This window comes from Colobus angolensis, unplaced genomic scaffold, assembly GCF_000951035.1.
Source record: "Colobus angolensis palliatus isolate OR3802 unplaced genomic scaffold, Cang.pa_1.0 Scaffold183, whole genome shotgun sequence".
Classification (NCBI taxonomy): Eukaryota; Metazoa; Chordata; class Mammalia; order Primates; family Cercopithecidae; genus Colobus; species Colobus angolensis.
In genome coordinates this window covers 523376-550128 of record NW_012114966.1, presented here as the reverse complement: position 1 = coordinate 550128, position 26753 = coordinate 523376, and the positions used below count along the sequence as shown (strand labels likewise).

The following is a 26753-nucleotide window of genomic DNA, read 5'->3' as shown; positions in this document are numbered from 1 at the left end:
GAGTCTTGGGAAAACGATTATGCATCCACAGGAGTTTTCAATAGAAGACATTCCCAAGAGTCTGGTTGGAAGACATACCATAAAGTATACCAGTGACTTCTAGAAGAGTAGAAGTCAGAGCTAGAGAGGAAGGGTAATGGTCTGTGTGGGCAAAGTGATCCCAGTGGCCATAACATTGGAACTCTGACATCATAGCAATGTTTATGTATTTGACATTGCTCCTTTGGTTGATACGTGAAAAGCTCCATCAAATAAACTGTTTATGTTCAATTATAGTTTAGGGTTGTCTACATCTCCTATTTCAATTTCCTATTACTTCTCAGTCTCCTCTAATTTGGTGTCCCTGAGCAGTAATTTTCTAACATAACTCATGTCAAGTTCATTATATTACTTCCACAATCAATGGTCACATTTTAGTCCTCATCTTATCAAACCTCTCAGCAGCATCTGTCATCCCCTTCTTGAAACACTTATTCTCATGAGTTCTTTGTCATGTAGGACAATAACCCCAATAAGTTCTCAGATGGACTGGACCCCTGTTACAAAAGGCAGATTAACAAGAAAAAAAAGCAAACAGAAGTTTATTAACATGTATATTTCATATATACATGACAGACACCCAGAGAATGAGTGGTTCTCAAAAAGGTGGCTTAGATTTCCAGCTTATATAGCATCTTCAACAAAGAATAGTAAATTTTTTAAAGAGTGTAAGACAAAGGAAAAGACCTTTAAGGACCTTTAAGGACTTTTGAGTCTCTAATTGGTGGCTGCTTGGGGGAAGGCAAATGAATGGCAGATAAAGGCTAATTTGTAAAGCTTGTAATGTAGATTCCTCCAGGACCATTTCCAGGCCAATAAGAGTCCAAAGTTATCTTCAGTGGTAACCTTTGTTCTTCCTGGTGGCAGGAGGCAGAGGAGGGAGGTAGAAGCAGAATAACTTTTGTCTTTGTAAATTTATGTTCTTTTAGGCAAATAGAGGGAGGGCAGAAGACTCCTCCTGTATCTGCTTCTTTTATTATTATTATTTTTTATTTGAGATAGAGCCTTGCTCTGTTGCCCAGACTGGAGTGCAGCAGTGAGATCTCAGCTCACTGCAGTCTCCACCTCCTGGGTTCAAGTAATTCTCGTGCCTTAGCCTCCTGAGTAGCTGGGACTACAGGCACATGCCACCATTCCTGGTTTGTTTTTTTTTTTTTTTTAATAGTCACCCTAACAGGTTGGTCATATCCCCTTTTAAGTTTCTCCTTCCTCTGAACTTTTTTTTTTTTTTTTTTTTGAGGCGGAGTCTCGCTCTGTCGCCCGGACTGGAGTGCAGTGGCCGGATCTCAGCTCACTGCAAGCTCCGCCTCCCGGGTTTACGCCATTCTCCTGCCTCAGCCTCCCGGGTAGCTGGGACTACAGGCGCCCGTCACCTCGCCCGGCTAGTTTTTTTGTATCTTTTAGTAGAGACGGGGTTTCACCGTGTTAGCCAGGATGGTCTCGATCTCCTGACCTCGTGATCCGCCCGTCTCGGCCTCCCATAGTGCTGGGATTAGAGGCTTGAGCCACCGCGCCCGGCCGTATCTGCTTCTTTTAACTTGCCTTCAGCTCAACAATCCTTCTTATTTTGGGACAGCATATTCTGGCCCCAGACTGGCCCCGGACAGTCAAAACATTCTCCTGACCTTTCTCTCTGGCTGTTCTTTGTCAGTTTCCTTTTTCAGTTTCTTTGTCAGTCTCCTCATCTGTGTGTTGAAGCTTCCTTGGGTTTGGCCCTAGACTCTCTTCTCTATTTTCTCTTCACTCTCTCCTTTTGGGATCTCAGCCATATCCATGGATATAAATACTATCTGAATAAGCTGATGAGATGCAGACTTATATTTTAAGCCCACATCTCTCTGTGCTCCAGTCTCATGTGTAACTGCCTATCTGGTATCCCCAGTTGGAAATCTCATGGGCATCCCGGACTGAAGGAATCTGAAATCAAACTCTTGATTCCTCGAATCTATTCCTTTCTAAATCTTTCCAGTTTCAGTAAATTACAACCCATTTACCCCATTTCTCAAGCCAGAAAGTTCAGAGCTAATAATTCATTTTTCTCTATTCTATTCTTCATTCTCCGTTTATAATACATCATCAAGACCTGTCATTTCTGCCTCCTAAATATATCTTGACTCTGCCCTCTTCTCCCAATTTTCACTGCCACCACTCTTTCAGGACACCATCATCTCTTATATGAATTGCAGCAATAGTCTCCTTATTCAGTCTGCTTCCACTTTTGCTTCTCTCCAACCCTCCACACAGTAGCCAGAGTCATCTTCATTTCTTAAAGTCTCCCTTTAAAAATTGAAGTATAACAGCCAGGTATGGTGGCTCACACCTGTAATCCCAGCCCTTTGGGAGGCTGAGGTGGGCAGATCAGGAGGTCAGGAGATTGAGACCATCCTGGCTAACACAGTGAAACCTCATCTCTACTAAAAAATACAAAAAATTAGCCAGGCATGTAGTACCAGCTACTCAGGAGGCTGAGGCAGGAGAATGGTGTGAACCCGGGAGGCAGAGTTTGCAGAGAGCCGAGATCGCGCCACTGCACTCCAGCCTGGGCGACAGAGCAAGACTCCATCTAAAATAAATAAATAAATAAATAAAATTGAAGTATAACATACATATAGCAAAATCCTTTAAAAATAGAAATCAGATTATATCACTCCTCTGCTTAGGCTTTCTATTGCCTTGAGAAAAAAAAACAAAAACAAAAAACTCCTTACCATGATACATAAGTCCCTTCAATAATCGGATTTTTACTTCTTCTCCACTCTAATCTACAAATCTCCCTCTTACTGTTATACTCCATCCATACAGGCCTTCTTTCAGATCCTCGAATACTCTTTGGAGTTGTCTTTTGTTGTTGTTTGTTAGAGACAGGTTCTCACTCTGTCACCCAGCCTGAAGTGCAGTGGTGCAAGCATTGCTTGCTGTAACCTCAAACTCCTGGACTCAAGCGACCCTCCTGTCTCAGCCTCCCAAGTGTCTGGAACTACAGGCCACCATACCTGGCTCCTTGGAATTGTTTTTACTTCAAGATCTTTACACATCTGGTTTGCTTTTGTCTTGAATGATCTCTTACCCATTCTTAGCATGACTCCTCATTCTTCAAGTCAATGTTTTTTTTTTTTTTTTTTTTTTTTTTTTGAGACGGAGTCTGGCTCTGTCGCCCAGGCTGGAGTGCAGTGGCCGGATCTCAGCTCACTGCAAGCTCCGCCTCCCGGGTTCACGCCATTCTCCTGCCTCAGCCTCCGGAGTAGCTGGGACTACAGGCGCCCGCCACCTCGCCCGGCGAGTTTTTTGTATTTTTAGTAGAGATGGGTTTTCACCGTGTTAGCCAGGATGGTCTCGATCTCCTGACCTCGTGATCCGCCCATCTCGGCCTCCCAAAGTGCTGGGATTACAGACTTGAGCCACCGTGCCCGGCCAAGTCAATGTTAAATGTAACCTCCTCAGAAAGGCATTCTACGACATTCCTAGCCAAACAGCACCCCCTTAGCCTATTAGCCTCTATCACTGTAAGATTCACAAAGGCAAAAAATACATCTGTTTATTCACCAATGTATAACCAGTGCCTAGCACAATTCCTGGCCCATAACAGGTATTTAGTAAATACTTGCTGGATGAATGAATGAAAGGACTGATGTGAGAAGTAAAAGTGGTACCCACTCTTTAGCAGACCAAACAACTCTCCAGTGAGGCACTTTTGGGGTCCCTAAAGACAACGAAGTAATGTATGTAAAGTGCTAAACTTGATGCTTAGCACAATGCAAGAATTCAGTAAATGGTATCACATATGGGCAATTATATATAATGCAGCTCTTGGGGCCTAGGAGGCCAAAATAAAGATACTACAAATTTACAGCAGGCAGTGAGGAGAGGGGGCAAGAAATTTTCTTCTCTCTTCCAAACGCTTTTCCTTACACCATGCTTCCCCTGGCAGAGCTGACACAATAGCACTTTAGGGATGAGAAACAATTTTTTTCTCTGAGACTACTGTCTTTGATCTATCTAAGTTAATCAAATCTGCAATTGAGCTCAGCCAGAATCTGCCTGTTTAACCTTTAAAATACAGGTCCTGTCTCTGAGAGACTGAGAAAAGAGAGAAATGTCAGGCCTCTGAGCCCGAGCTAAGTCATCATATCCCCTGTGACCTGCACGTATATATCCAGATGGCCTGAAGCAATTGAAGATCCATAAAAGAAGTGAAAATATCCTTAACTGATGACATTCCACCATTGTGATTTTTCTGCTCCACCCTAATTGATCAATGTACTTTGTTATCTTCCCCACCCTTAAGAAGGTTCTTTGTAATTCTCCCCATCCTTGAGAACGTACTTTGTGAGATACACCCCCTGCCCACAAAACATTGCTCCTAACTCCACCGCCTATCCCAAAACCTGTAAGAACTAATGATAATCCCATCACCCTCTGCTGACTCTCTTTTCGGACTCAGCCTCTCTGCACCCAGGTGAAATAAACAGCCTTGTTGCTCACACAAAGCCTGTTTGGTGGTCTCTTCACACGGACGTGCGTAACAAGAAATGTATTTAAAAGCCTCTGATTTGGCGCCTAAAACTGGGTTTCAGCACCACTCCACAGTCCTTTAGTTGCCCTCAGAGCCCAAAATGGAAATTTTTCTTCAACCATAACCAGGACTCTGCATGAGGCCTAAGCACTGTCATCTGGAAATGTGGAACACAGAGATATCTTCATCTTGCAGAGTTAAAGGACATTAATGGCTGTGCGTATTGGCAGAGGGAGCCCCTCACAGCAGGACTGCCAAGAGTTAATCCACTTTAACATGTCACTGAGCTTCCTGGTTCTATATGACTCAGCCTAAACTCCAGGAAGCGGAGATCTAGTCAGGTGCCTCTTCCACATGTCCAGCTTCCGCAGAGCAGAACAAGGTGTGGTTTCTCCAGTCCCTCACAGACCACTGTGCCTCACCTGTTCTAGTTGTTGTATAAACAAACATCTCTGAGAGCTCAGCAGCATGTAGACTGTGACTCATTCCACGTAAAACAAAAGCTTAAGGATCTGACAAACGCTGACTGGCCTCCTAATCTGAGTTCCTTTTGGCTAAGAGCACTCAAGACACTTGTCTGGCTTTGCCTATAAAATGTCATGCCTTTGGGGCAGAATCAAGGAGATACTCTCTTCTGAAGAAGATGAAAACAGAAGAAGCATATTTCTACTCCTAACCCCAATCAGGGGCCAGGCTCAGCAAATGATCAAAGAAATGTTTCTTCTTTCAGTGCTGCCTCCTTTCCCTTCTAAGATCTCTGGCAAGTCCCCTCCCTTACGCTCCCAGGGTCCTAGCTCACCCTCAGGCAAAGACAAGACTGAGGATGCAGTCAAGATTCAAATGAATGGGCCTGTTAGAGGCTAGAAAGAGGATTTCAGACAATATAAATCTGGTACAGGTCTGAATCTTTAGGCAGAGCCCTTCCCAGACTATAGATTACAACCCAATAGGATTTAATAGGATTTAAAAGTTTATTTAACAGAGTACGATCATAATTATACAAAATATGGTTTTGCTTTTTTATTGGATTAGCCAATATCTTCACAATGGGTAGGGATACATTTTAAAATCAGAACAACCTATATTTTAATAAAAACATACAGATCTTCACTTCTACTTTAAAAACTGCCCTCTGGGGCCAGGAACGGTGACTCACACCTAAAATCCCAGCACTCTGGGAGTCTGAGGTGGGTGGATCACTTGAAGCCAGGAGTTCAAGACCAGCCTGGGGAACATGGTAAAACCCCATCTCTACTAAAACTACAAAAATTAGCCAGACTGTGGTGGTGCATGCCCGTAATTTCATCTACTTGGGAGGCTGAGGCATGAGAATCACTTGAACCCGGGAGGCGGAGGTTTCAATGAGCTGAGATTGCACCACTGCATTCCAGCCTGGGCGATAGAGCAAACAAACAAAAAACCCTGCCCTCTGGAAACAGCTGGTCACTTCATGTCATCCTATAATCCAATTTGGGCACTTCCCTTAGGCACTGCCCAGGAGTCTTTTTGGCAAAATTTCCAGCCTTTCTTTTTCATTCTAAACTAACCCTGGCTGTCTGAGTTGATGGAGTTGAGCCTCAGGGACTAGGAATGATCAGGTCAGAGGCTTTGCCAAGGCAAATGCCAGGAAAGGGCCAGAAGATTGTGAAGCAAATGCCAGGCCTGTTAAACTCACCCTCATCCCCATTTAGAACTGTTTTGTTAAGGCCAGGAGGGCTTTTCTGATTTACACTGACTTTCCCTAATAGAAGAACACAAATTCTTTTTGACCAAGGATACTATTCTCAGAGGGGCATGTGCTGGAGGGTGTTTTAGGGTGTTCGCTTTTCTTTTCTTCCCTTCATCTTGCTTTGTTCTCTTTCTGTTCTTGAGGACTTGCCCTGGTTCTCTCACTAGTGCATAGTCCTGGGCCATTTACATAAATATCTCTGAGCCTCAGTTTCCTCATCCATAAAATGGAAATGATCCCCTTCCTGTCTACATCACAGGGTTGTCGATGTAGTTAATATTTATTGTGCCCTTCCTGTGTGCGTGCAACAGAGTTAAACAGATCTACAGGCCATATAGGTTTTGGTCCTGACAAGAGCCCTATGAAGTAGATACTTCTAATATCTCTGTCTGTGTTATGTGTCTGTTTTAGAGATGAGGGGACTAAGGACCAATGGTCACATGGTCACTAACTGGTGGAGCCTGGAACTCAAAACTAGGGAATCTGACTCCAGCTAGGAGACTCAGATCCCGAGCTGTATAACAAGGTCATCCTTTGAAAACCCTAAAGCGTTATACAAATGTGCCAATTATTATGGTTATTGCCTGTTTTGCTACTACTATTTGGGAGGCACAGAGATGCCAGCAGGAGCCCTAAGCCAGAATGAGATGAAAGAAGGAGTGGAGGTGGGGGAAGGGGTGCGGATGCAGCCCGGGCTCCAGGTTTCGGCTCCGCCCCTTTGGTCCCCATTCATCCCTTTGTTACCAGCTCTGGGATTTCAGTGCCGAGGTTAATAAAGAGCTTCCAGAAAACCCATCATTTTGATTAAAGCCGGGGACTATCTTGCCAGACAGCACTCTGGAGCCTGCCTACCGCCCACTCTGCTAAGTCAGTGCAGCCGGCAAAGGCTATTAAATGATTACAGTCGTTTCCGGCCCAGCCCCAGACAGCTCCCCTGGACTGCTCGTTCTTCGGCGCGGGCAGCTGTTGCTGCCTCTGGATGCCCAGGAAAGAGTCAGGGCACCGAAGGCTGTGCAGATTCTGGGTTTGCAAGTGAACTTTCCGCGCAGGGACACGCCGCCTCTCCCTCCTCCTTATTTCCGCTCACCACCCAAGTCAGCCACTGCAGTCTTTTTCAAGCAGCCCCGATTTCTTTTGCTCCTTCTTGGCTTTGGGCATTAATTTAATCAACCTCTCTCTCTGTCTCCTTCTCTGTCAGAATTTGGCCGATTGTAGAACGATAGTATATACTCAGGCTGACCAAAAGGCAAAAACCATCCGCCATCAACCGCTGAAACAGCCCAGGTTGTAAAACATCTCAAGCTCCTTCCCCACCCCCTATTTCGCCATCTGTGGGGTTTGTTGGACCGACTGGACAAGCTCCGCCTTCTCCCACACCTTCACCCCCAACCCCAGCCAGTCCTTTATGAACTGAGCACACCTAATGTGAGTATCACAGCCCATGAAACAGGAGAATCGTGGTCTGAAACCCAAATCCTGTCCAGGATCAGAGAGAGAGGGACGAAGCTAAGCTCACCTGGGCTAGCATTTCCAGCACTTCCCCTCTGCTGCTTAGTCCTTCAATAGACAGTGGAAAGACTTTTCCATGGAAACAAGGGAATGTAAAAATATACTCCCTGTTCTCTGTAAGATCTTAGGCTCTGTAATCAGAATAGTAGGCTTAAACCTGGCTACATCATGTAAATTATGTGATGTTTGGCAAATTATTTCATATCTCTGGGCCTCAGTTTTCATCCGTAAAAAAAGATCATAGTAGTGCCCACCCCATAGGGTTGTTATAGATTAAATGTAACTATCCTTATACAGCACATAGCATAAGTGCATAGCACAAAGTAAACACTCATTAAATTTTACTTATTAAGATCAGAGCAGCAGAAGATTCATTTGTTTAAGGACTATTGATTGCTTATGGATTAGACAATTTATTGGGTATTTTGCATGTATTTAATTTTAAATGATTTAATTACAATTAATTAAAGCTATTATTATAAATGTATTTATCTAAATACATATGTAAAGCGTATTTATTTTATTAAAAAGGAATCCAAAGGCTTAAATTACAGCAAGATAATTTGTCCTACATCACACACGATTTTTTATTTTTTTTTAGAGACAGGGTCTATATCTGTTGCCCAGGTTGGAGTAAAATGGTGAGATCATGGCTGACTGCCAGCCTGGACCTCCTGGGCTCAAGTGATCCTCTCATCTCAGCCTTCTGAGTAGCTAGGACTACAGGTGTGTGCCACTATGCCTGGATAATTTTTTTTTTTTAACATATAGAGTTAGGGGCCAGGCACAGTGGCTCATGCCTGTAATCCCAGCAATTTGGGAGGCCGAGGCAGGTGCATCACCTGAGGTCAGGATTTTGAGACCAGCCTGCCCAACATGGTGAAACCCTGTCTCTACCAAAAATACAAAAATTAGCTGGGCATCGTGGCGGGCACCTGTAATCCTAGCTACTCGAGAGTTTGAGGCAGAAGAATCACTTGAACCCGGGAGAAGGAGGTTGCAGTGAGCCAAGACTGCGACAAGAGCAGAACTCCGTCTCAAAAAAAAAAAAGTGTATATATATATATATATAGAGAGAGAGAGAGAGAGAGAGCGAGAGAGAGAGAGAGAGTGAGAGAGAGAGAGATTAGGGCCTTGCTGTGTTGCCCAAGCTGGTCTTGAACTCCTGGCCTCAAGCAATCTTCCCACCTCTGCCTCCCCAAAGAGCTAGGATCACAGGTGTCAGCCACCACATTCAGCCCCACACAGGGATTTCATAATGAAGGTGAAAAACTATTCTCACATTGACTCCTTGGCTCAATAATCAAATAGTTTTTGTTTGTTTTGTTTACTTCTTGTGAAGCCTTGGGGATGAGGGAAGAGACAGAGCTGAGCTTCATTCATAGGCCTAGCATTCTGATCTATAGAGCAGCTGGGAGAGTGGTGCGTGTGTGATTAGATGTCAGGCTTAGCAATGGGGAGGCCAATCTAATCCCACTCCCCAGAGGCCACTAGACCTGCTACTCCTGGGTGTTTCACCCTCTTTGGGTGGAATGAGTTGAGCTGGAAGAAGATTTTTTGGCTGTTTGGTGCCCCAAGCTACAGCTGGGCTAATTTTCAGTAATCTTGGAGCGGAAGAGATAAATACACTTGGCATATTTTTAAAGCCACAGCTCTTGCTTTGTGCCCAAAATAACTCTGCCATTTCTAGGTTAAGAGTATAAAGACATCATGTGCTACGAACCCAGATTCAAACATTGGAATGGCTGGTCTCCGTAGTTAGCTAAAAAAAACCCTCACATTTCTTCTTTCCGTGAGTCCCCCGCAACCCAGCAGGGCTCAGGCTGCACAGTTTTCTCTACCTTGTTTCCTGGTTGCTAACATCCCCTGGGATGTAGGGAAGGCAATTTCCCTTTAGAGTATCTTCTCAAAATACCCCCTCTTCAGTTGGCTGTCATATCCAGGGGGTAACTCAATGCTTAAAATGTAGGTTCTTGGGTAACATAGACTTGAGTTGGAATCTGCTTCACCACTTATTTGTTGAACTTTGAGCGAGGCACTTGGCCTCTTAGCTCCCATTCTTTCATATGCAAAACAAAGATAACAACAACCATCTAATAGGATTGTGAGCATTAAAAAGAGACAAGGCTTATAAATCACACAGATCAATGTCTGTCATGCAGAAACTCTGAAATAAAGAATGGGTATTATTACTATGTAGTATTCCTTTACAAATCCAACTTCTACTTTAACCACCTATTCCCAAATGTAGTACTTTCAGAAATTCTCTTTTCCAAGGACTCTCTCCCCATCAGGCTATGCTCCTCCTAGGGGATTGAAGACTTTGGGCTGGGACATTTTCCAGCTTAGAAATGGTTGCCAGGTTACTCTCCATAGCCCTCTGAAGGAGGAAGTGAAGGTGGCTGCTTAGACATGGTGGAAAGCACACTGGACGAGGTATCAAAGTCTTGGGTTCAAATCTCAGCTCTGGCATTCTGCTTTCTACTATTTTCTTTTTTTTTTTTTGAGACAGAGTCTCGCTCTGTCACCCAGGCTGGAGTGCAGTGGCCGGATCTCAGCTCACTGCAAGCTCCACCTCCCGGGTTTTACGCGATTTTCCTGCCTCAGCCTTCCCAGTAGCTGGGACTACAGGCGCTCGCCACCTTGCCCGGCTAGTTTTTTGTGTTTTTTTAGTAGAGACGGGGTTTCACCGCGTTAGTCAGGATGGTCTCGATCTCCTGACCTCATGATCCGCCCGTCTCGGCCTCCCAAAGTGCTGGGATTACAGGCTTGAGCCACCGCGCCCGGCTCTACTATTTTCTAGGACACTGTTTGATTAACATTGACTTACAGTTTCTTCATTTGTAAAATGAATATAATAGCTACCTCCCAATGGCATTGTTATTTATTCAACTAAACTTATTATTTACAAGGCCAGGCACGTGGCTCACGCCAGTAATCCAGCACTTTGGGAGGCCAAGGCAGGCAGATCACCTGAGGTCAGGGGTTCAAGACCAACCTGACCAACATGGTGAAACCCTGTCTCTACTAAAAATACAAAATTAGCCTAGTGTGGTGGCGCAAGTTTGTAATCCCAGCTACTTGGGAGGCTGAGGCAAGAGAATCATTTGAACCCAGGAGGCAGAGGTTGCAATGAGCTGAGATTGTGCCATTGCACTCCAGCCTGGGCAACAAAAGCAAAACTCCATCTCAAAAAAAAAAAAACTTATTTACAATAAATTAGACATTAAATTAGGAATTAGGGATATAAATATGAATAATATTAAGACAAGTACTCTGTTCTCAAAGAATTACAGTACAGTGGGAGGAAAAGACAAGTAAATGAAGAAATACAATAATAGTTTCCAAGGATAAACAAGGTAGATAAATTCTGACATAAAGATGGCATTAAACTTTCTAGAGACGGTGTGTGCAGTGGTTAATAGCACAGACTCAGAAGTCAGACAATTCTGCTTCATATTCTGGTGCCCTTACTAGATGTGTGATCTTATTTAATTTATGGGTCTCAGTTTTCTTAGCAGTAAAATGGGTATATTAATACACAAATTTCTGGGTGTGGTTATACAGATTAAAGGAGTTAATACTTATAAAGTGCTTAGAATAATACTTGGCACATAGCTTAACTGTTCAATACAGGTTAGCTATTATGATTCACAAGCAAATTTTCTCCTCTGTTTGCTCTAGCATTTTTAACTGTGGAGGTTAAGTCTGTTGATGATGACGTCACTGAGTTAAGTGACATATAGCACTAGCTCGAGGTGGGGATGGAAGGCTCAGAGGGAAGTATGTAACAAGTGCAGTTCAACCACAGGTAAGTGAATGCCAATTTGCCAATTTGATATTTTTATATCTTATGATTCTGTAATTCTACTTCTGTAAGTTTATCCTATATAAATACTAGTAAGCATGCATAAGAAATATGTATAAGAATGTATATTGCATTGTTTAGAAAACATAGATACCAACAGGAAATTGGATAAATTATAATACACGTATACAACATAGTACTATACCCTTACTCAAGAAGATTGTGGCAAGTCTATAGGTACTGATGGAGAAAGGTGTTTGTTAACATATGCACACACACAAGCTGTATAATATGTATAGCATTATCCCATTTTGCTTTTTGAAAATCTCTATATAGTCATGTGCCCCATAATCATGTTTCAGTCAACAGTGGACCACACATATGACAGTTGTCCTATAAGATTATAATAATATATTTTTATTGTACTTTTTCTGTGTTTAGGTATGTTGAGATACACAAATACTTATCATTGTGTAACAATTGCCTATGGTATTCAGTATAGTAATATGATGTACAGGTTTGTAGCCTTAGAGAAATAGGCCATATGATAAAGCCTAAGTGTGTAGTATGCTATACCATCTAGGTTTATGTAAGTACATTCTATGATATTTGTACAATGAAAAAGCTGCCTAACGACACATTTCTCAGTGTATCCCCATTGTTAAGTGATGCAAGAAATATTTGGAAGAGTGAACCCTAAAGTAAACATGGAAGTTGGGTGGTAATGATAGTTTCAATAATGATGTTAATATAGTTTCATCAGTTGTAATGAATGTACCACTCTGGGCAGGATGTCACTGTGGCGGGGGTAGGGGGCATTGTGCACGTGGGAGAGCAGGAGTGAATGAGGACTCTCACTTTCTACTCAACTTCTCTGTGAACCAAAAACTGCTCTAAAAAGTAAAGTTGATTAATTTCAAAAAATATTGGAGGATAAACACAAAATTGTTACAGTGGTTGCTTCACCAAAGGGGAGTGGGATTGAGGGAAATAAATATTTCTATGCAAATAATGCTGTATTGTTTAATACTTTTACTTCAACAATGTAATTCTATTTTATTTTAAAATACATTAATTTAAAATGTAGACATATAAAGAATTCTAGAGATGCACGCTAAATTATTGGTAGTGGTTACTTTTGGAAAGCATGATTGGATGTAGGGAGTGAGGCACTACTCATTTTATTTTAGTCCTGCACAGATATAATTTGTTATGACTTTTGTTTCTTCTGTAATTAAATCAAAGAGAGAGAGGTTCAGAAGAATACTAGCCCGACATGGTTCAAAAACTAGCCTGGACCCAGGATTAACTACAGAATTTGCAGGAACCAGTGAAATTTGCCAAATGAAAATGGCGGGAGGGGGCCTTTGTTAACAAATAATTAAGAACTTCAAGACAGTGACAGTATATCAAAACACACAGGGCCTTTCTAAATGCTGGGCCCCAAGAAGCCAGTCTTGCCCAGGCCTGAGCACTACTGGGTTCCTCCCTTAGCACCACATCTTAACACTGACTATTCCCAAAGGTTTCACACTGCCTGCCCCACCTGAAGATCTATGAGGCATCATTTTACCTGACAACAAAATGGCTTCTGACTTTGGTTGGGTTTTCAAACTTTTCTTCTCTACCCTCCCCCCTTACTTTGTTACAATCTGTGCTTCTTAAAATTTGGCAGCAATCCCAGGCTCTGTGTTGCTGTGTCACTTCTCAGACTTGAGCAACTATTTCTAGACAAGTAGTGATATCTGTGCATTGAGGATATAAAATGGAGGTGCTGTCAGCACACTGCAGTATAAGGAAGGCAAGATTATAGGAGAACCCTCTCCCTTACCCTGCATACTTCCATACCATTCCATGTAATCTAGCAAAAACATTTTGAATCCTCTTTACTGTGTGCCAAGCACTGTGTTAAGTGCCAGGAGCATTAATTGAGTAGTAATAGTTCTGACGACATTTTTGAATGGCTACCATGAACTAAGTATGGTTCTAAGCATTTTGCATGCATTATCTCATTTAATACTTACAACAGCCTATGGTCTCTCCTCTTTTACACATTGATAAATCTGAAGCACAGGTTGCACAATTATTAAGTTATATGATAGAAATGTGAGGCACTGTGCAATGCCATGCTATCTCCCTTCAGAAACTAACACGAGACAACTTTTAAACCTGCCCTTCACTCTCCACATTTTCTCAGACATGACATACCAAATCCACCAGGATTACCTAAGAACATTTCCAAGGCCCACCCTTCTTTTTTTACAATAAAAAAATGCTGCATTTACTTCTCGTTTTGATTCTCCTTTTCTAAACACTCCAAAGTTTCCAATATTTGGTTTGGGAGAAGAAAAACACTAAGTTGAAAGCTCATAGCTCATCTTGATATGTTATTCAGTACAGTGATCCCCCATTATTTGAGGTTTGATTTCTGAGGCTTCAGTTACCCACAGTCAACCTTAGTCTGAAAATATTAACTGAAAAATTTCAAAAATAAACAATTCATAAGTTTTAAATTGCAAGCTGTTCTGAGTAATGTGATGAAATCTCGAGCCATCCTGCTTCATCCTACCCAGTATGAATCATCCCTCTGTCCGGCCTATCCATGCTGTCTATGCTACTCACCTGTTAGTTCACTTAGAAAGCGTCTTGTTATCCGATTGGCTGTTTTGGTATCAAAGTGCTTGTATTCAAGTACCCTTATTTTACTTAATACTGGCCCCAAAGCACAAGAGTATTGTGCCTAATTTATAAATTAAACTTTATCATAGGTGCGCCTATGAAAAAACATAATGTATATAAAGGTCAGTACTAAATGAGGTTTCAGGCATCCACTGAGGGTCTTGGAACGTATCTCCTGAGATAAGTTGGGACTGCTGTAGGTTGATTTTTGAAAATTCAGTAGAGTAAAGGAAACTTAAAAGAATCTTCTTTCCTAAATATAAACAAACCAACTAACCTTCTAGTGGCTCTCCATGGCCAACAAATGAAACTACAAATTATTTAGCAGGACGTTTAAGGTCCTACAAAATCTGATTCCAGTCTACGGTTCTGATCTCATTTCCTAACACTCTTTATCCCACCATATCCATCAAATGCACTCATCCTATTAACCCAGGCTATACAATTCAGTTTATTTGTTTTTTGTTTTTGCATGCACACATTGTTTCCTTTGCCTAGAATTCTCCTCCTCTCCACATCTTACTTGCCATCCTGCAATACCCAGTATTTTAAATTTTTTTTCGAGACAGGGTCTCATTCTGTCACCCAGGCTGGAGTGCAGTAGTGTGATCTCGGCTCACTGCAACCTCCGCCTTCCAGGTTCAAGTGAATCTCATGCCTCAGCCTCCCAAGTAGCTGATACTACAAGTGCATGCCATCACACCCGGCTAATTCTTATATTTTTTTGTAGAGATGGGGATTTGCCAAGTTGCCCAGGCTGGTCTCAAACTCCTGGGCTCACACAATCCACCCGCCTCAACCTCCCAAAGTGCTGGGATCACAGGTGTGAGCCACTGCGCCCGGCCTCAATATCCAGTATTAAATGTCAAATAATCTCTGACTTAGTCCCCTGAATTTCCAATTCCATCTTCTGGGGATCCATGACATCCACTGTTCATGGTTGCTGAGAGTGTTTGGGCCCTGTGAAAACAATCTGGGGACTGTCTCAAGAAAGGCAGAACAGCTTACCTTATTTACCTAGGGTTTGAACTGATTATAACATAGATAGACGCTGGGTCCCATTCTGGACCAACAGGCCCTGATGGTTTGTCCCAGCCTCCTTCCCTTTCATTGACCCTGCCTATGTAGGGCATTATCATGGTCCTTATCACATGACAATGTAATATTTCCATCATATTTCTTTACATTTCTGCCTTCACCATTAGATTTGTAAGTGCAGGACTGTGTTATATTTAATATTATATTTGCATCACCTAGAACAGAGCCTGACCTGACCTAAGTGCTTAATAAATGTTTGATGATGACTACAGTCATGTATCACTTAACAATGGGGATATATTCTGAGAAATGCATCACTAGGCATTTTTGTTGTATGGATATCATAGAGTTTACTTACACAAAGCTAGATGGCATAGCCTACTATGTACCTAGGCTATATGGTATAGCCTGTTGCTCCTAGGCTACAAACCTGCATAGCACGTTACTGTAGAAAATACTGTGCAACTGTAATACAATGGCAAGTATTTGTGTATCTAAACATAGAAAAGGTACAGTAAAAATATGGTATTACAGTCTTATGGGACAACTGTCACATATGTGGTCCATTGTTGACCAAAGTGTCGTTATTTGGTACATGACTATATGTAGAGGGTCCCAACAAAATCTACGTTGGAGCCAAGGCAAGAAAAGCATCCCTATAAAGGATACTATATACTTCACTTCTTTATCTCTCTCTCTCTGTCTCTCTCTCCCGTGTGTGTGTGTGTGTGTGTGTGTGTGTGTGTGTGTGTGTGTGTGTGAGAGAGAGAGAGAGAGAGAGAGAGAGAGAAAGAAAGAAGGAGAATAGGAATGAATAAGGATTTTAAAAGAGAAATGCTGATGACGGTGGTTAATGATGGAGTTCCAGGGACCTGGCTGGGAGGTTTTTGTGAGGATCTTCGTAGTGCCCTTCAAATCACAAACACTTAGAAGGTACTATCCTGGAGGCAAGGTTGTGACCCTGGGCAAGAAAAGACCAAAGAAGCTAATTTATATCTCTAAATCCCCAGATTCAGAGAGAACATATGAAAAAGCCAAAGAAATTAGCTTTAGTGAGTTTCCCTCTAAAGAAATTTCCCAAAGGCAAATATGTAGAATCGATTTATACTTGTTGCAACAGAAGGAAATTGACGTGACATTGACCGCTGAATAAACACAGCCCTGCTGACTGCAGACTGCAAGAACAGCAATTGGATTGACATCTTGGTGACACAAGCAGCCCACAGGGGATGCTGGACTCTGGGGAGACTCTTTCATGGGTCCCATGGCCTAATCATTGTCAGCAGTATAAGGGGTGATTTCATCTCCAGTCAGAGCTCCTGTAAGTATGGAGAGGGCCTAAGCTTTGGAGATATCCAGCTTGTTTAGTATCTCAAGGAAGGAGCTAGAGTGAAACTGGGTTGTTATACAAAATGCTCCCAAAAAACAAACACATCCTTAGGTACATATGCATCCATAAAATTGACCCCGAACCATCCTACCCTCCTATCCACAACACAGGAAGCACCACAGGAAAAGCAGGTGGGATTTAGGAACATTGGCAGGAGCATTACCCACCCCTCAACCCCTAATACACACATACACACCAATCAGGCTCTTTCTTCTTTTTTTCAGGGAAGTTCTGGATATAATCTGCTTTCACTTAGACACAGACGCTAGATGCATACAAGGCAGGCAATATGTGTTGTTCCATCTCCTGGCATCACTTGTGACAGTGACTTTTCCATTATCTACCATGCCCCAGGATTGAATCCTTACAGATTGGCCTCTGGGTAATCTAAAGAGTACTGTCCTCTGCTGCCTGCTCCCAACTCTTGGAACAATATTCTTAAACCTGGGGCAGAACAATATCTCTAAGTCCAGAACACAATAATGTATTGGGAACTATTTTTCCCCTCTCTCCACATTTCCACATTTGCTCTTAGAAAAGGGAATGTCCACCAAACCAATATCCCCATCCTTTGCAGGTATGTGCTAGGAAAAGAACTTTTCATCTTTCATCTACTTCCTTCCTTACTCTTCCCAGGAAGGAAGAGTAGTTTATCTGATTGGGTAGATCACTGAAAGCATGACTTAAATGGATTATGCTTCTTGACTGAGCAAAGTTAGCATCATCAGTCACTGTTCTTCCATGACACATCTCATCTTAATTCTCTTTCTCTACGCTAGTTCATTCTCTACTGAAATTAACTTACACACACACACACACAGCCACCTCTGCCTGAATATGAAAAACCATGTGGTAGGCAGAATAATGGCCCCACCAAAATGACTGCATCCTAATTTTAGAACTTGTGAATATATTATGTTACATGGCAAAAGGGACATTGTGTTAATTTGTTATGGCAGCCCAAGGAAACTAATACAGATTTTGGTATCTGGAAGTGGGGTTCTGCTGTTATGAATGCCTAAAAATATGCAAGTGGCCTTGAAATTGGGAAATGGGCAGAGTCGAAGAATTTTGAAGAGCATGATACAAACGGCCTAGATTACCTTGAACAGGCTGCTAGTAGAAATATGCATATTAATGGCTCTACTAGAGAGGACTCAGAAGAAAGTGAGGAACAAACCTAAATTGTCATGAACAGATTGTTGTTACAAATGTGGACATTAAAGGTGCTGCCGGTGAGGGCTCAGGTAGAAATAAGGAGCCTGTTATTGGAAACGAAAGGAAAGTGGATCCTTGTTATATAGTGGCAAGAACACACCTTGATTTTAGCCCAGTGAAACTCACTTTGGACTTCTGACTTCCAGAACTGGAAGAAAATACTTTGTGTTGTTTTAAGCCATGAAGTTTATGATTAACTTGCTACAACAGTAATGGGAAATAAATACAGACCCCCTACGGTTGGCCTAGAATTCAGACAGTAAATAGTCTTTTCCAAGTTACCAAGCTATTCCCTTCATGTATCATGCAGGACAAGGTAATAGTAATGTGTTAAGTGTATAGGGTTCAACAGCAAGCAGACATGGGTTCAAATACTGCCTTTACCACTGCATTTATTTATGAATTCAACAAAATTTATTGAGCATCATTGTGTGTTAGGCATCCTGCTTGACACTGGGAATACAATGGTGAGCAAAAAACATTTTTACTAGCTGTATGAATGTAAGAAAGCCACTTAATTCTTATGAGCTTTAATTTCTTTATCTGAAACATGGGAATAATAATGTACTTCTCTCAAAGTTAAATGTGCAACACATGTAAAGCGCTTATCACAGTTCTCAATAAATGGTAGCTATTGTCTTCCTTTCTCTTGTTCTAAGAGACTATTTCTACAATCCAGGAGGCAACAGTATGGGATTTAAAGATGTATAAAACTTGACCCAGGCCAGGTGCGGTGGCTCACGCCTGTAATCCCAGCACTTCGGGAGGCCAAGGCGGGTGGATCACGAGGTCAGGAGATGGAGACCATCCTGGCTAACATGGTGAAACTCCGTCTCTACTAAAAATACAAAAAATTCGCCAGGCGTGGTGGCGGGCACCTGTAGTCCCAGCTACTCGGGAGGCTGAGGCAGGAGAATAGCATGAACCAAGGAGGTGGAGGTTGCAGGGAGCCGAGATCGCACCACTGCACTCTACCAGTCTGGGCGGCAGAGCGAGACTCCATTTCAAAAAAAAAAAAACTTGACCCAGCAAAGACCCACTCACTGGAACATATACTTAAAAAAAACAATGTCCTCAGGGCTCTATTTCATGGTTCATCGTCCAACACAGAGCCAAACTCACAGGCTCAAAGGTATCCACCCTAGGGCTGTTTATATACCTGGTGATGCTCTTATCCCCACAAATCTGGACTCTCTGAAAGCAGCTCGATGTGCATCTAATGTAAATCATTCATACTGGCTGAGCCTTCCAGTCTTACCACAGACCTTTACGGTATTCATCTGACTCCAGGTGATTATGGGAAAAGAGATCCAACAGGTGTGTTCTTGGGTAAGACAGTATTTATGACGCACAGTCAAAAAAGACAAGAGAGAAGACTTGGGGAATGTCACCTCACTCTTCAGCTTCACACATGATACCAACTACAGCAACAGCTCTGGACACAAGATTGGGACAATGTTGGTAGAAAGCCCAAGCTGGTGAACCTTCTTGGAACATCACCAACAAACTTGCTTGTTTAGACTTTCTGTACAGGGCAGACTTTACTTATTTTTAAAGTTCGTTTGGTTGGTTTTTTACAGGTAATGGCATCTATAATCTCAAGACCGAGGGTACATTGTTTGGGATCCAGCACACAAGGAATACAACGCTAGTTACAATAAACTTCTCTGTGTTCTTAGGTCCACATTTGGTTCTTAGAAGTTACCTTTTCATACCCTAATTTTCTGACTTCTACAAAGCTCTCAATTTCCTGTTTCAAAAGTAGCACAAGCATCCTTCTTCCCCCTTATTTCCTTTAGTATTACCATCTTCAGGACTGACTTTTCCCATCCTTTGCCTAGCCCATGCCCTTGGTGATAGACCATTTCAGACAGGGCTATTGCTGAGGAAGCTCTTGGTCTCACTGAGATAAACATGGAATGCCATCTATTTCTGTTCTCCCTCTTTTTCTGATTGTGAGTAATGGAGACTCCAAGTGCTGAGGCAGAGAAAGATTCCTCTCCAGTCCACACACTCATTGCCAGGCTTCCTGGCAATGACTAATCTTATGGCCCTTTCCTGGGGGGCCCCTAGTCTCTAGTCAGTGCTTGAACTGAATATGTTTCTCCAGATTAGGCAATGACCTTTTCAACTGCAAACTGACTGCCTCTGAAGATAAAGTTTTCACGTTCCTTTGAAATCTGGGCAGAATTTATTTTAAAACATTGCCATGAGAGACCTTTGCTGTCACCAGGGCAGACTTTCATTTTTAGTTTACTTGTATCAGTGAGGCTGAGGACATGGCTTGCCGGAGCCGTAAAACTTAAAGGAATTACAAACTATCTTCCTCCTCTGCCCTCAACCCAGGTTATAAGCAGGTCTTTCTTGTTGAAGCACCTCCCAGGAGGAGTTCCAAGCCTACCAATTCTAAACAATCTCAGCAATTTTTCCCACAGAGTGAAGTGCAGACTCTCCACCCTCCGTATCCTCTTTCCCACAAAGCTCTCAGTCACACAGGTGGCCCATCACCTTTGAGCTGAGGCAGGTGGCAAAGTTGGTAAGCCCCCACTTCCTTGATCCTTTGTGACACTGACATCTCCCCAGCAGAAACTTGAATCTCCCTTTTGACAAGGGGCTTAAAACTTCAGCTACAAAGAATGGTATATGAAGAAAGCTAGAAGGGAGGGTAATTCAGAAACTTTCCTGTTTTATGCAACCCTCTTAAACAAAAGAAGGGATAAAGTGTTTTATTTTTCTAAGATATATTCAAAAGTTGTTGTTTCTCCTGACAAGGTTTTCAGGGGCCAGACTGTATTGCTTCAATGTAGCTGGCATATTAAAGGAATCAATGATAACTGAAGAAACTATAGTAAGTCTCTATTCCCTTACCCTGCATTAGCCTGCTTCTCTCCATCATGGGGCTTGAAGGAAACTGCAGCCTAAGAGAACAGTGTTGCTCTATTCTCCTCGCTACACTCTCTAAAATGTTATATCCAGGAGCGTACATCTGAGTGCATATGAGACTGGATAGGTTTCAGGAGACACGTGATCTCTGTTTGGGGCTACTGTTATGGAAGAAACTCTTTTATTATGTATTATGGTCTTAATCATGACTGTATTCTGCCCAGGCCACCAATCCTAGAATAATTACCATGGGGCAAATGAGAGGTCCAAGGAAATACAGAGTGTCTAGGGAAAGAACTATCTTAGAATCTTTTCATAAACAAAAATGTTTAATTTCAGAAAACCAGGAAATCTCCATTCTAGTCTTTTATTTACATGACCATTAAAAGTGGAAGGTACAGAGTATTTTCCCAAGAAGAAGATGAAGAAAGTCATGAATGGATGGAGCCAGCAAAGACTTAAGTAAGCTTCATGGCTTCTCCTAGGTAGAGGATGCTAATTTCCCTTCCCACACCCTTGCTTCCTCCCTTCAGGTCAATCCAAAACAAACAAATTCTTTATCATAAGCTGCAAAGAGAATTCCAGCAAACACAATGGGTTTCACACCCCCCAGAAAGTAAAAGTGCATCTTATGAGGACTTACTTTCCTCAGGTAGAGAAAGCTAAGCCAAGCTGGCACTCCTGGGCTGTCAGATGGCAGGTGAGAGCGAAGGCTACTCACAGGCAGGAGCTGCCCCACTCACACAGATCCTGATCTCATTTGTTTTTTCCTAATAAGGATATGCACACACCTCCCAGGACTGTCATTGCTATGACAACGGCAGAAGTTGAGGTTGAACAGGTTAGTGGAACAGCATGCTTTCTAAATTCTCCAACAAGGCCTGAGGCTGCACTCACTCATGAAATGGAAAAATTCATGTTGACAGTGCTCCTAAATAGATTCCAAAAAACCTAAGGATCATGCTTTCTTTCTGGGAAAGGATCAGAGATGGAGTCTCCATGGAGTCTTTCTATGCGGAGTTGGTTTTGTCAGAGAGGTAAGAATCCTTGAGACAATTAAGATTATAAATCCCCATATAAAACTAGGGCACATAAACTGTGTCCATTTTCCACAGAGAAAAGAGATGTGGCAAATCAGGGCAAAAGCAATCCCCTAAGGAAACAAAGACAGGCACTTTAAAAAAATCTTCTCTATAGCAGATTCTTCCCACAGAGAATACTCAGAACAACCTGGGTCTAAATTTTGAAGCTGAAGGATAGACTCACACCTTGAAAAATCATTTAAAAATAGCTATTGTTTACTAAACCCTTATTGTTCTTCAGATTCTGCAATGTGTGTGCATTATCTCATCTAATTTTTGCAAGAACCCTATAAGGTACACACCACTATTCTCCCCATTTTATAGAGAAAGAAACTGAGAATCAGGAAAGTGAAGTAATGTTCCCAGGAACATACAATTACTGAGTGGCAGAGGTAGAATTCAGAAAGGGTCACTGACTCTCAAGCTTGAGCTCTTAACAGTTATCTCTCGGGCATGGGAAAAGGCCCCTTTCTTCTCACAAGAACCATAAACAGATGGCTTCCGTGCATGGATTCTCAGCCTGTAATCATATAAGACAACCTCAGGAATATTGACCTTAGACCAGTTCTTAAACTTTAGAGTAGATTGGTATCACATGCAAGACTTTTTAAAACATAGACTGCTGGGTCCTATTCCTGAGAATGCCTTTCTTTCTTTCTTTCTTTTTCTTTTCTTTTCTCTCTTTTTTTTTTTTTTTGAGACAGAGTCTCACTCTGTCACCCAAGCTGGAGTGCAGTGGTGCAATCTCAGCTCACTGCAACCTCCACCTCCAGGTTTCAAGCAATTCTCCTGCCTCAGCCTCCCGAGTAGCTGGGATTACAAGCGCCCACCACCACGCCCAGCTGATTTTTGTAATTTTAGTAGAGATGGGGTTTCGCCATGTTGGCCAGGCTGGTCTTGAACTCCTGACCTCAAGTGATCTGCCCACCTTGGCCTCCCAAAGTGCTGGGATTACAGGCATGAGCCACCACACCCAGCCTCCATCCTGAGAATTTCTGATTCATTAGTCTAGGATAGAGCCTAAGAATCTGCATTTCTAACAAGTTTCCGGGTATTGTTGGTGTTGCTGCTCCTTTGAGAACAATTGTCTAAACCAAGGTTCTCCAACTAAGCCTCATTGCCTTAGTGGCTTCCCCTACCTAACTAATCTTTCACTGTTTAGTCCCAGATCCCCTGGGGTCTTGAGAAACTATAATGTTATCTTCTGCAGTGCTGTGTGTTTTGAAATTTTCTGAACTTTTCTGAAAATAGTGAGCATCTCCCACTCTAAAACTAACGTACTGTTGCCTTAGGTAAGGCCTGAGATCCCCTGAAATGTAGAAAGAGGAGCTGGAAGAACCAATGACAGATAACAAAGTAGCCTGGCCCACTGAAGCCAGACCAGTTCCCTCACAGGCAGGGGCAGTCCTTTTATAACCTCTGGGATTGCCTCTAGGAACTGATCACAAGAGGACATTCATTAAAACCACTTCAGGGCATTCATATTCCTGAAGTTAAAAAGAGCTGTAACATGAGCGACTGGCCCTTTAATGTCCCTTCCCACCCCCAAACACATTCCTCTATCTGAAGAAGAGGCTACAACCGCATTCCCTGCATTGCCGATTTAGCTAATTTTCTCTCTCTGCTCAGTCTCAAGGGAAGCTGAAAGGAAATAAGAAAGCCTGTGGTCCAGGTCTGCTCACACAGAGGGGAGGCTAGAGAAAGGGGCCAGTAATCAGGATTAACCAATTTAATGCCTGACTTGTTTATCCCGCAGAAAACATCACTTGGTGATGCCCTTGTTGATCCCTTCAGAGTTTGGCATCTTTATCTTGGGCTTTTGCAGACTGTGAAAATAAATGAACAGTTTCTCAACAAAGCAAAAGAATTCATCAGTGAGGCCAGGCACAGAGGCTCACGCCTGTAATCCCAGCACTTTAGGAGGCCAAGGTGAGACCATCCTGGCTAACACGGTGAAACCCGTCTCTACTAAAAACACAAAAAATTAGCCAGGTTTGGTGGCACACGCCTGTAGTCCCAGCTACTCAGGAGGCTGAGGCAGGAGAATCCCTTGAACCCAGGAGGCAGTGGTTGCTGTGAGCCGATACCGTGCCACTGCACTCCAGCCTGGGGGACAGAGTAAGACTCTGTCTCAAAAAAAAAAAAAAAAATTAGACATTTATTAACTATATGTCAAGCACTATGCTCAGTTGTTTTCTTTCCTTTAGTTCTCATGGTAACTCAATAAAACAGGTGTTATTATTATTGCTACACCCAATTTACAGAAAGGGTAATTAAGAAAATATAAATTCAGGCAGTTTGTCTATGCTCACTCAGCAAGTAATTCAACTCAAATCTGACTCAAAATCATAATCTTAATCTTTATGCCATATTCCCTCCAAGCAGTGCAGAACATATATTGAATCTTAAAAGCCTAAAAGTACCAGAAAGACAGGGAGAAAGTAGAGAATCCCTTTAACTTTACATCATTGATGCAGAGGTATGTATTGAAAAGTATGATTAGGTTGCCACGGAGTAGCTGGAAGATGTAAGCCCTATCCAGCATAGTCCATGAAGACTGTGACTCATGTGTCAGCAGCCAGGCACAGTTCTGGATAAAATGGGTTATACAAGAGGGGCTGGGACAGTAAAAAAGGGAACAATGGAGATCCCCTCCTCTATCTCTGTAAAAAAGATAGGTTCTTAACATTTTTTGAATCTGAAAGAGGAACCTGGCCAGATGTATGAAATATCAATACATGGTTCCTGTTCCACATTTGCCTAGGAATACACACCAACCAGCATCACCACTGGGAGGGAGAATGTATTCAAAGTTAGTTTTTGGCTCACCGGGTCTACCTACAATACCTCCATAAAAGCAAGAAAAACTGAAACAAAGGCAGGGTAGAAAGTCATGATTTCACGTGGCTTCTTTGGGAAATTCTCACCTTCCCAGATGCCTCCATATCTTGCAACACTTGGCAATCTAAAACCACTTCCTCCTCCATCACGTCTTCACTCCGTCATTGGCATTGAGGGTATAGATTTGTCAATGAACTATTTTATGTTCTTCCCCTTGCAATCTGGCAATATTAGCTCTCTAATGAATTGCTTCAACTTGTATATTTTTTGGACAAATGTGACTTTTAGTTGAATTGTGCAACATGAACGCCCTTAGAGTTGCCAGCAAAAAATGGGCCCTTAGCTGCATGTTACTTAATAATTTGAAAGACATCTGATTATTTTTGGGAAAAAACCTTTTACACACACATTCAATGTCATCTGTTATGTATGTAGATATGTATTTGAATTTGAATGGATTCTTGCAAGCCAGCCATGTTATGAATATAAGTGCCAGATATACTTGGATTTGAAACTAAACACATTTGGGTTTGAATCCTACCCTCTGCCACTTACAAGCTATGTGAACTTGGGTCACTGCTTAATCTCTCTGTCTCTCCAGTTTCTCATACGTAGAATAGATATAATAAATCCCTTGCAAGCTTGACTTAAAGAATAAATGAGAACACACATACAATGTACTTGGCACAGTGTCGAGGCATATTATGGCTTAATAATTAGTAACTACTATTATCATCATGATGTTCTATTAATAGAGGATTAGAGTAGACATATTTTGTGTCTCTACCAACACTTAATCTTCCCTTTCTGAAAACTGCCACAGCTATGGGCCTCCAAAGCCATATTTCTATTACATGACCCTGCTTCAGTGATAGGGCAAGAATAAGGATACCAAGGAAATGTGAGTTCAAGCAATTTTCCTATACTCACCCAGTCATTAGGTTTTTTACACAACTTGGCAGGTTCTCTTTCCTGAAAGTGTGGATTAGGAAATGGTCCCTATTATCCCTCTAAACTAAGAAATTGTGAGGCGATCATGTTTGGCAACATGCATGCCAAGGCACTAAAAGTCAGTCTGCAGAATGTTGTTGATGTGCAGAGAGAAGCAGATTAACTTTGACTTGAACTCAAAACAATGCCTTGGTTCTGATAACTTTCCACTTCCATGAGAAACCATCTTCCTTCCTTCCTTCCTTCCTTCCTTCCTTCTTTCCTTCCTTCCTTCCTTCCTTCTTTCCTTCCTTCCTTCTTTCCTTCCTTCCTTTTCTTTCTTTCCTACTTTTTCTCTTTCTTTCCTTACTACTTTGGGTGGGTTTCCATAGTCTTCAATCAAAAGATCTTTGTTAACAGTGTCATCTCTGTGCATAAGGCCACCAGATCTTCTCGGCATGTCTTGGATGGCCTAAGCATTTGAAAGGTACCTGATTTAAACAAACAAACAAATCCCAAAAACTTCATACACACACACACACACACACGCACACTTTTCTTATGTTATCCTTTTTCAACTCCTGAAGAGCATTAGGTATAAAATCAAAATAATCATATATGTAATGAAATCATGTATGTACGGAAAAAAGGGAAGAACAAAAAGATAAAAGAAAAAGAGCCATCAACATTCTTGATCTTACAAAAATAGGTCATCTGATCACTTTCTAGAACCCAAGAAAGAATGGAGAAACCCCCAGCTCTTTACCTGGTGTTGCACTGGATACTGTTGGCCACTGCTGATCAGGCCCTCCTGGACCAGCCCGTAGAATGCCAGCCTCCTCTAGGTGCACAGAGCTGAATAAATACACAGACCCAGATAACAGTTAGATCATAAATGCTTTCCCAGCTCTTCTTCCACCCTCAAAAATTGCTTACATCTATGAAGACAGGGCTGCAGCTAACACATTCTGCTCATGCTTGAACTGAAGCAATTACTGCTGAGCAGTCACCCTGCATAAACTGCAGAAGCATTGCTGACTTACTTACTGCCTGCTATACTATTCCAGGAATACACATGTTCTATCTTTATGGCC

General features: G+C 42.2%; 1 protein-coding gene across 1 annotated transcript in view; it reads right to left on the bottom strand.

Annotated features, from left to right (window-relative positions):
• Window positions 1-26753, bottom strand: part of LOC105510143 (protocadherin alpha-7) — a 180100-nt gene that overhangs the window by 3755 nt on the left and 149592 nt on the right. Inside the window, exon 4 of the mRNA XM_011939774.1 lies at window positions 26426-26514. Within this exon, the coding sequence (XP_011795164.1) occupies window positions 26426-26514 (89 nt within the window). The remainder of the gene's footprint in view (window positions 1-26425; window positions 26515-26753) is intronic.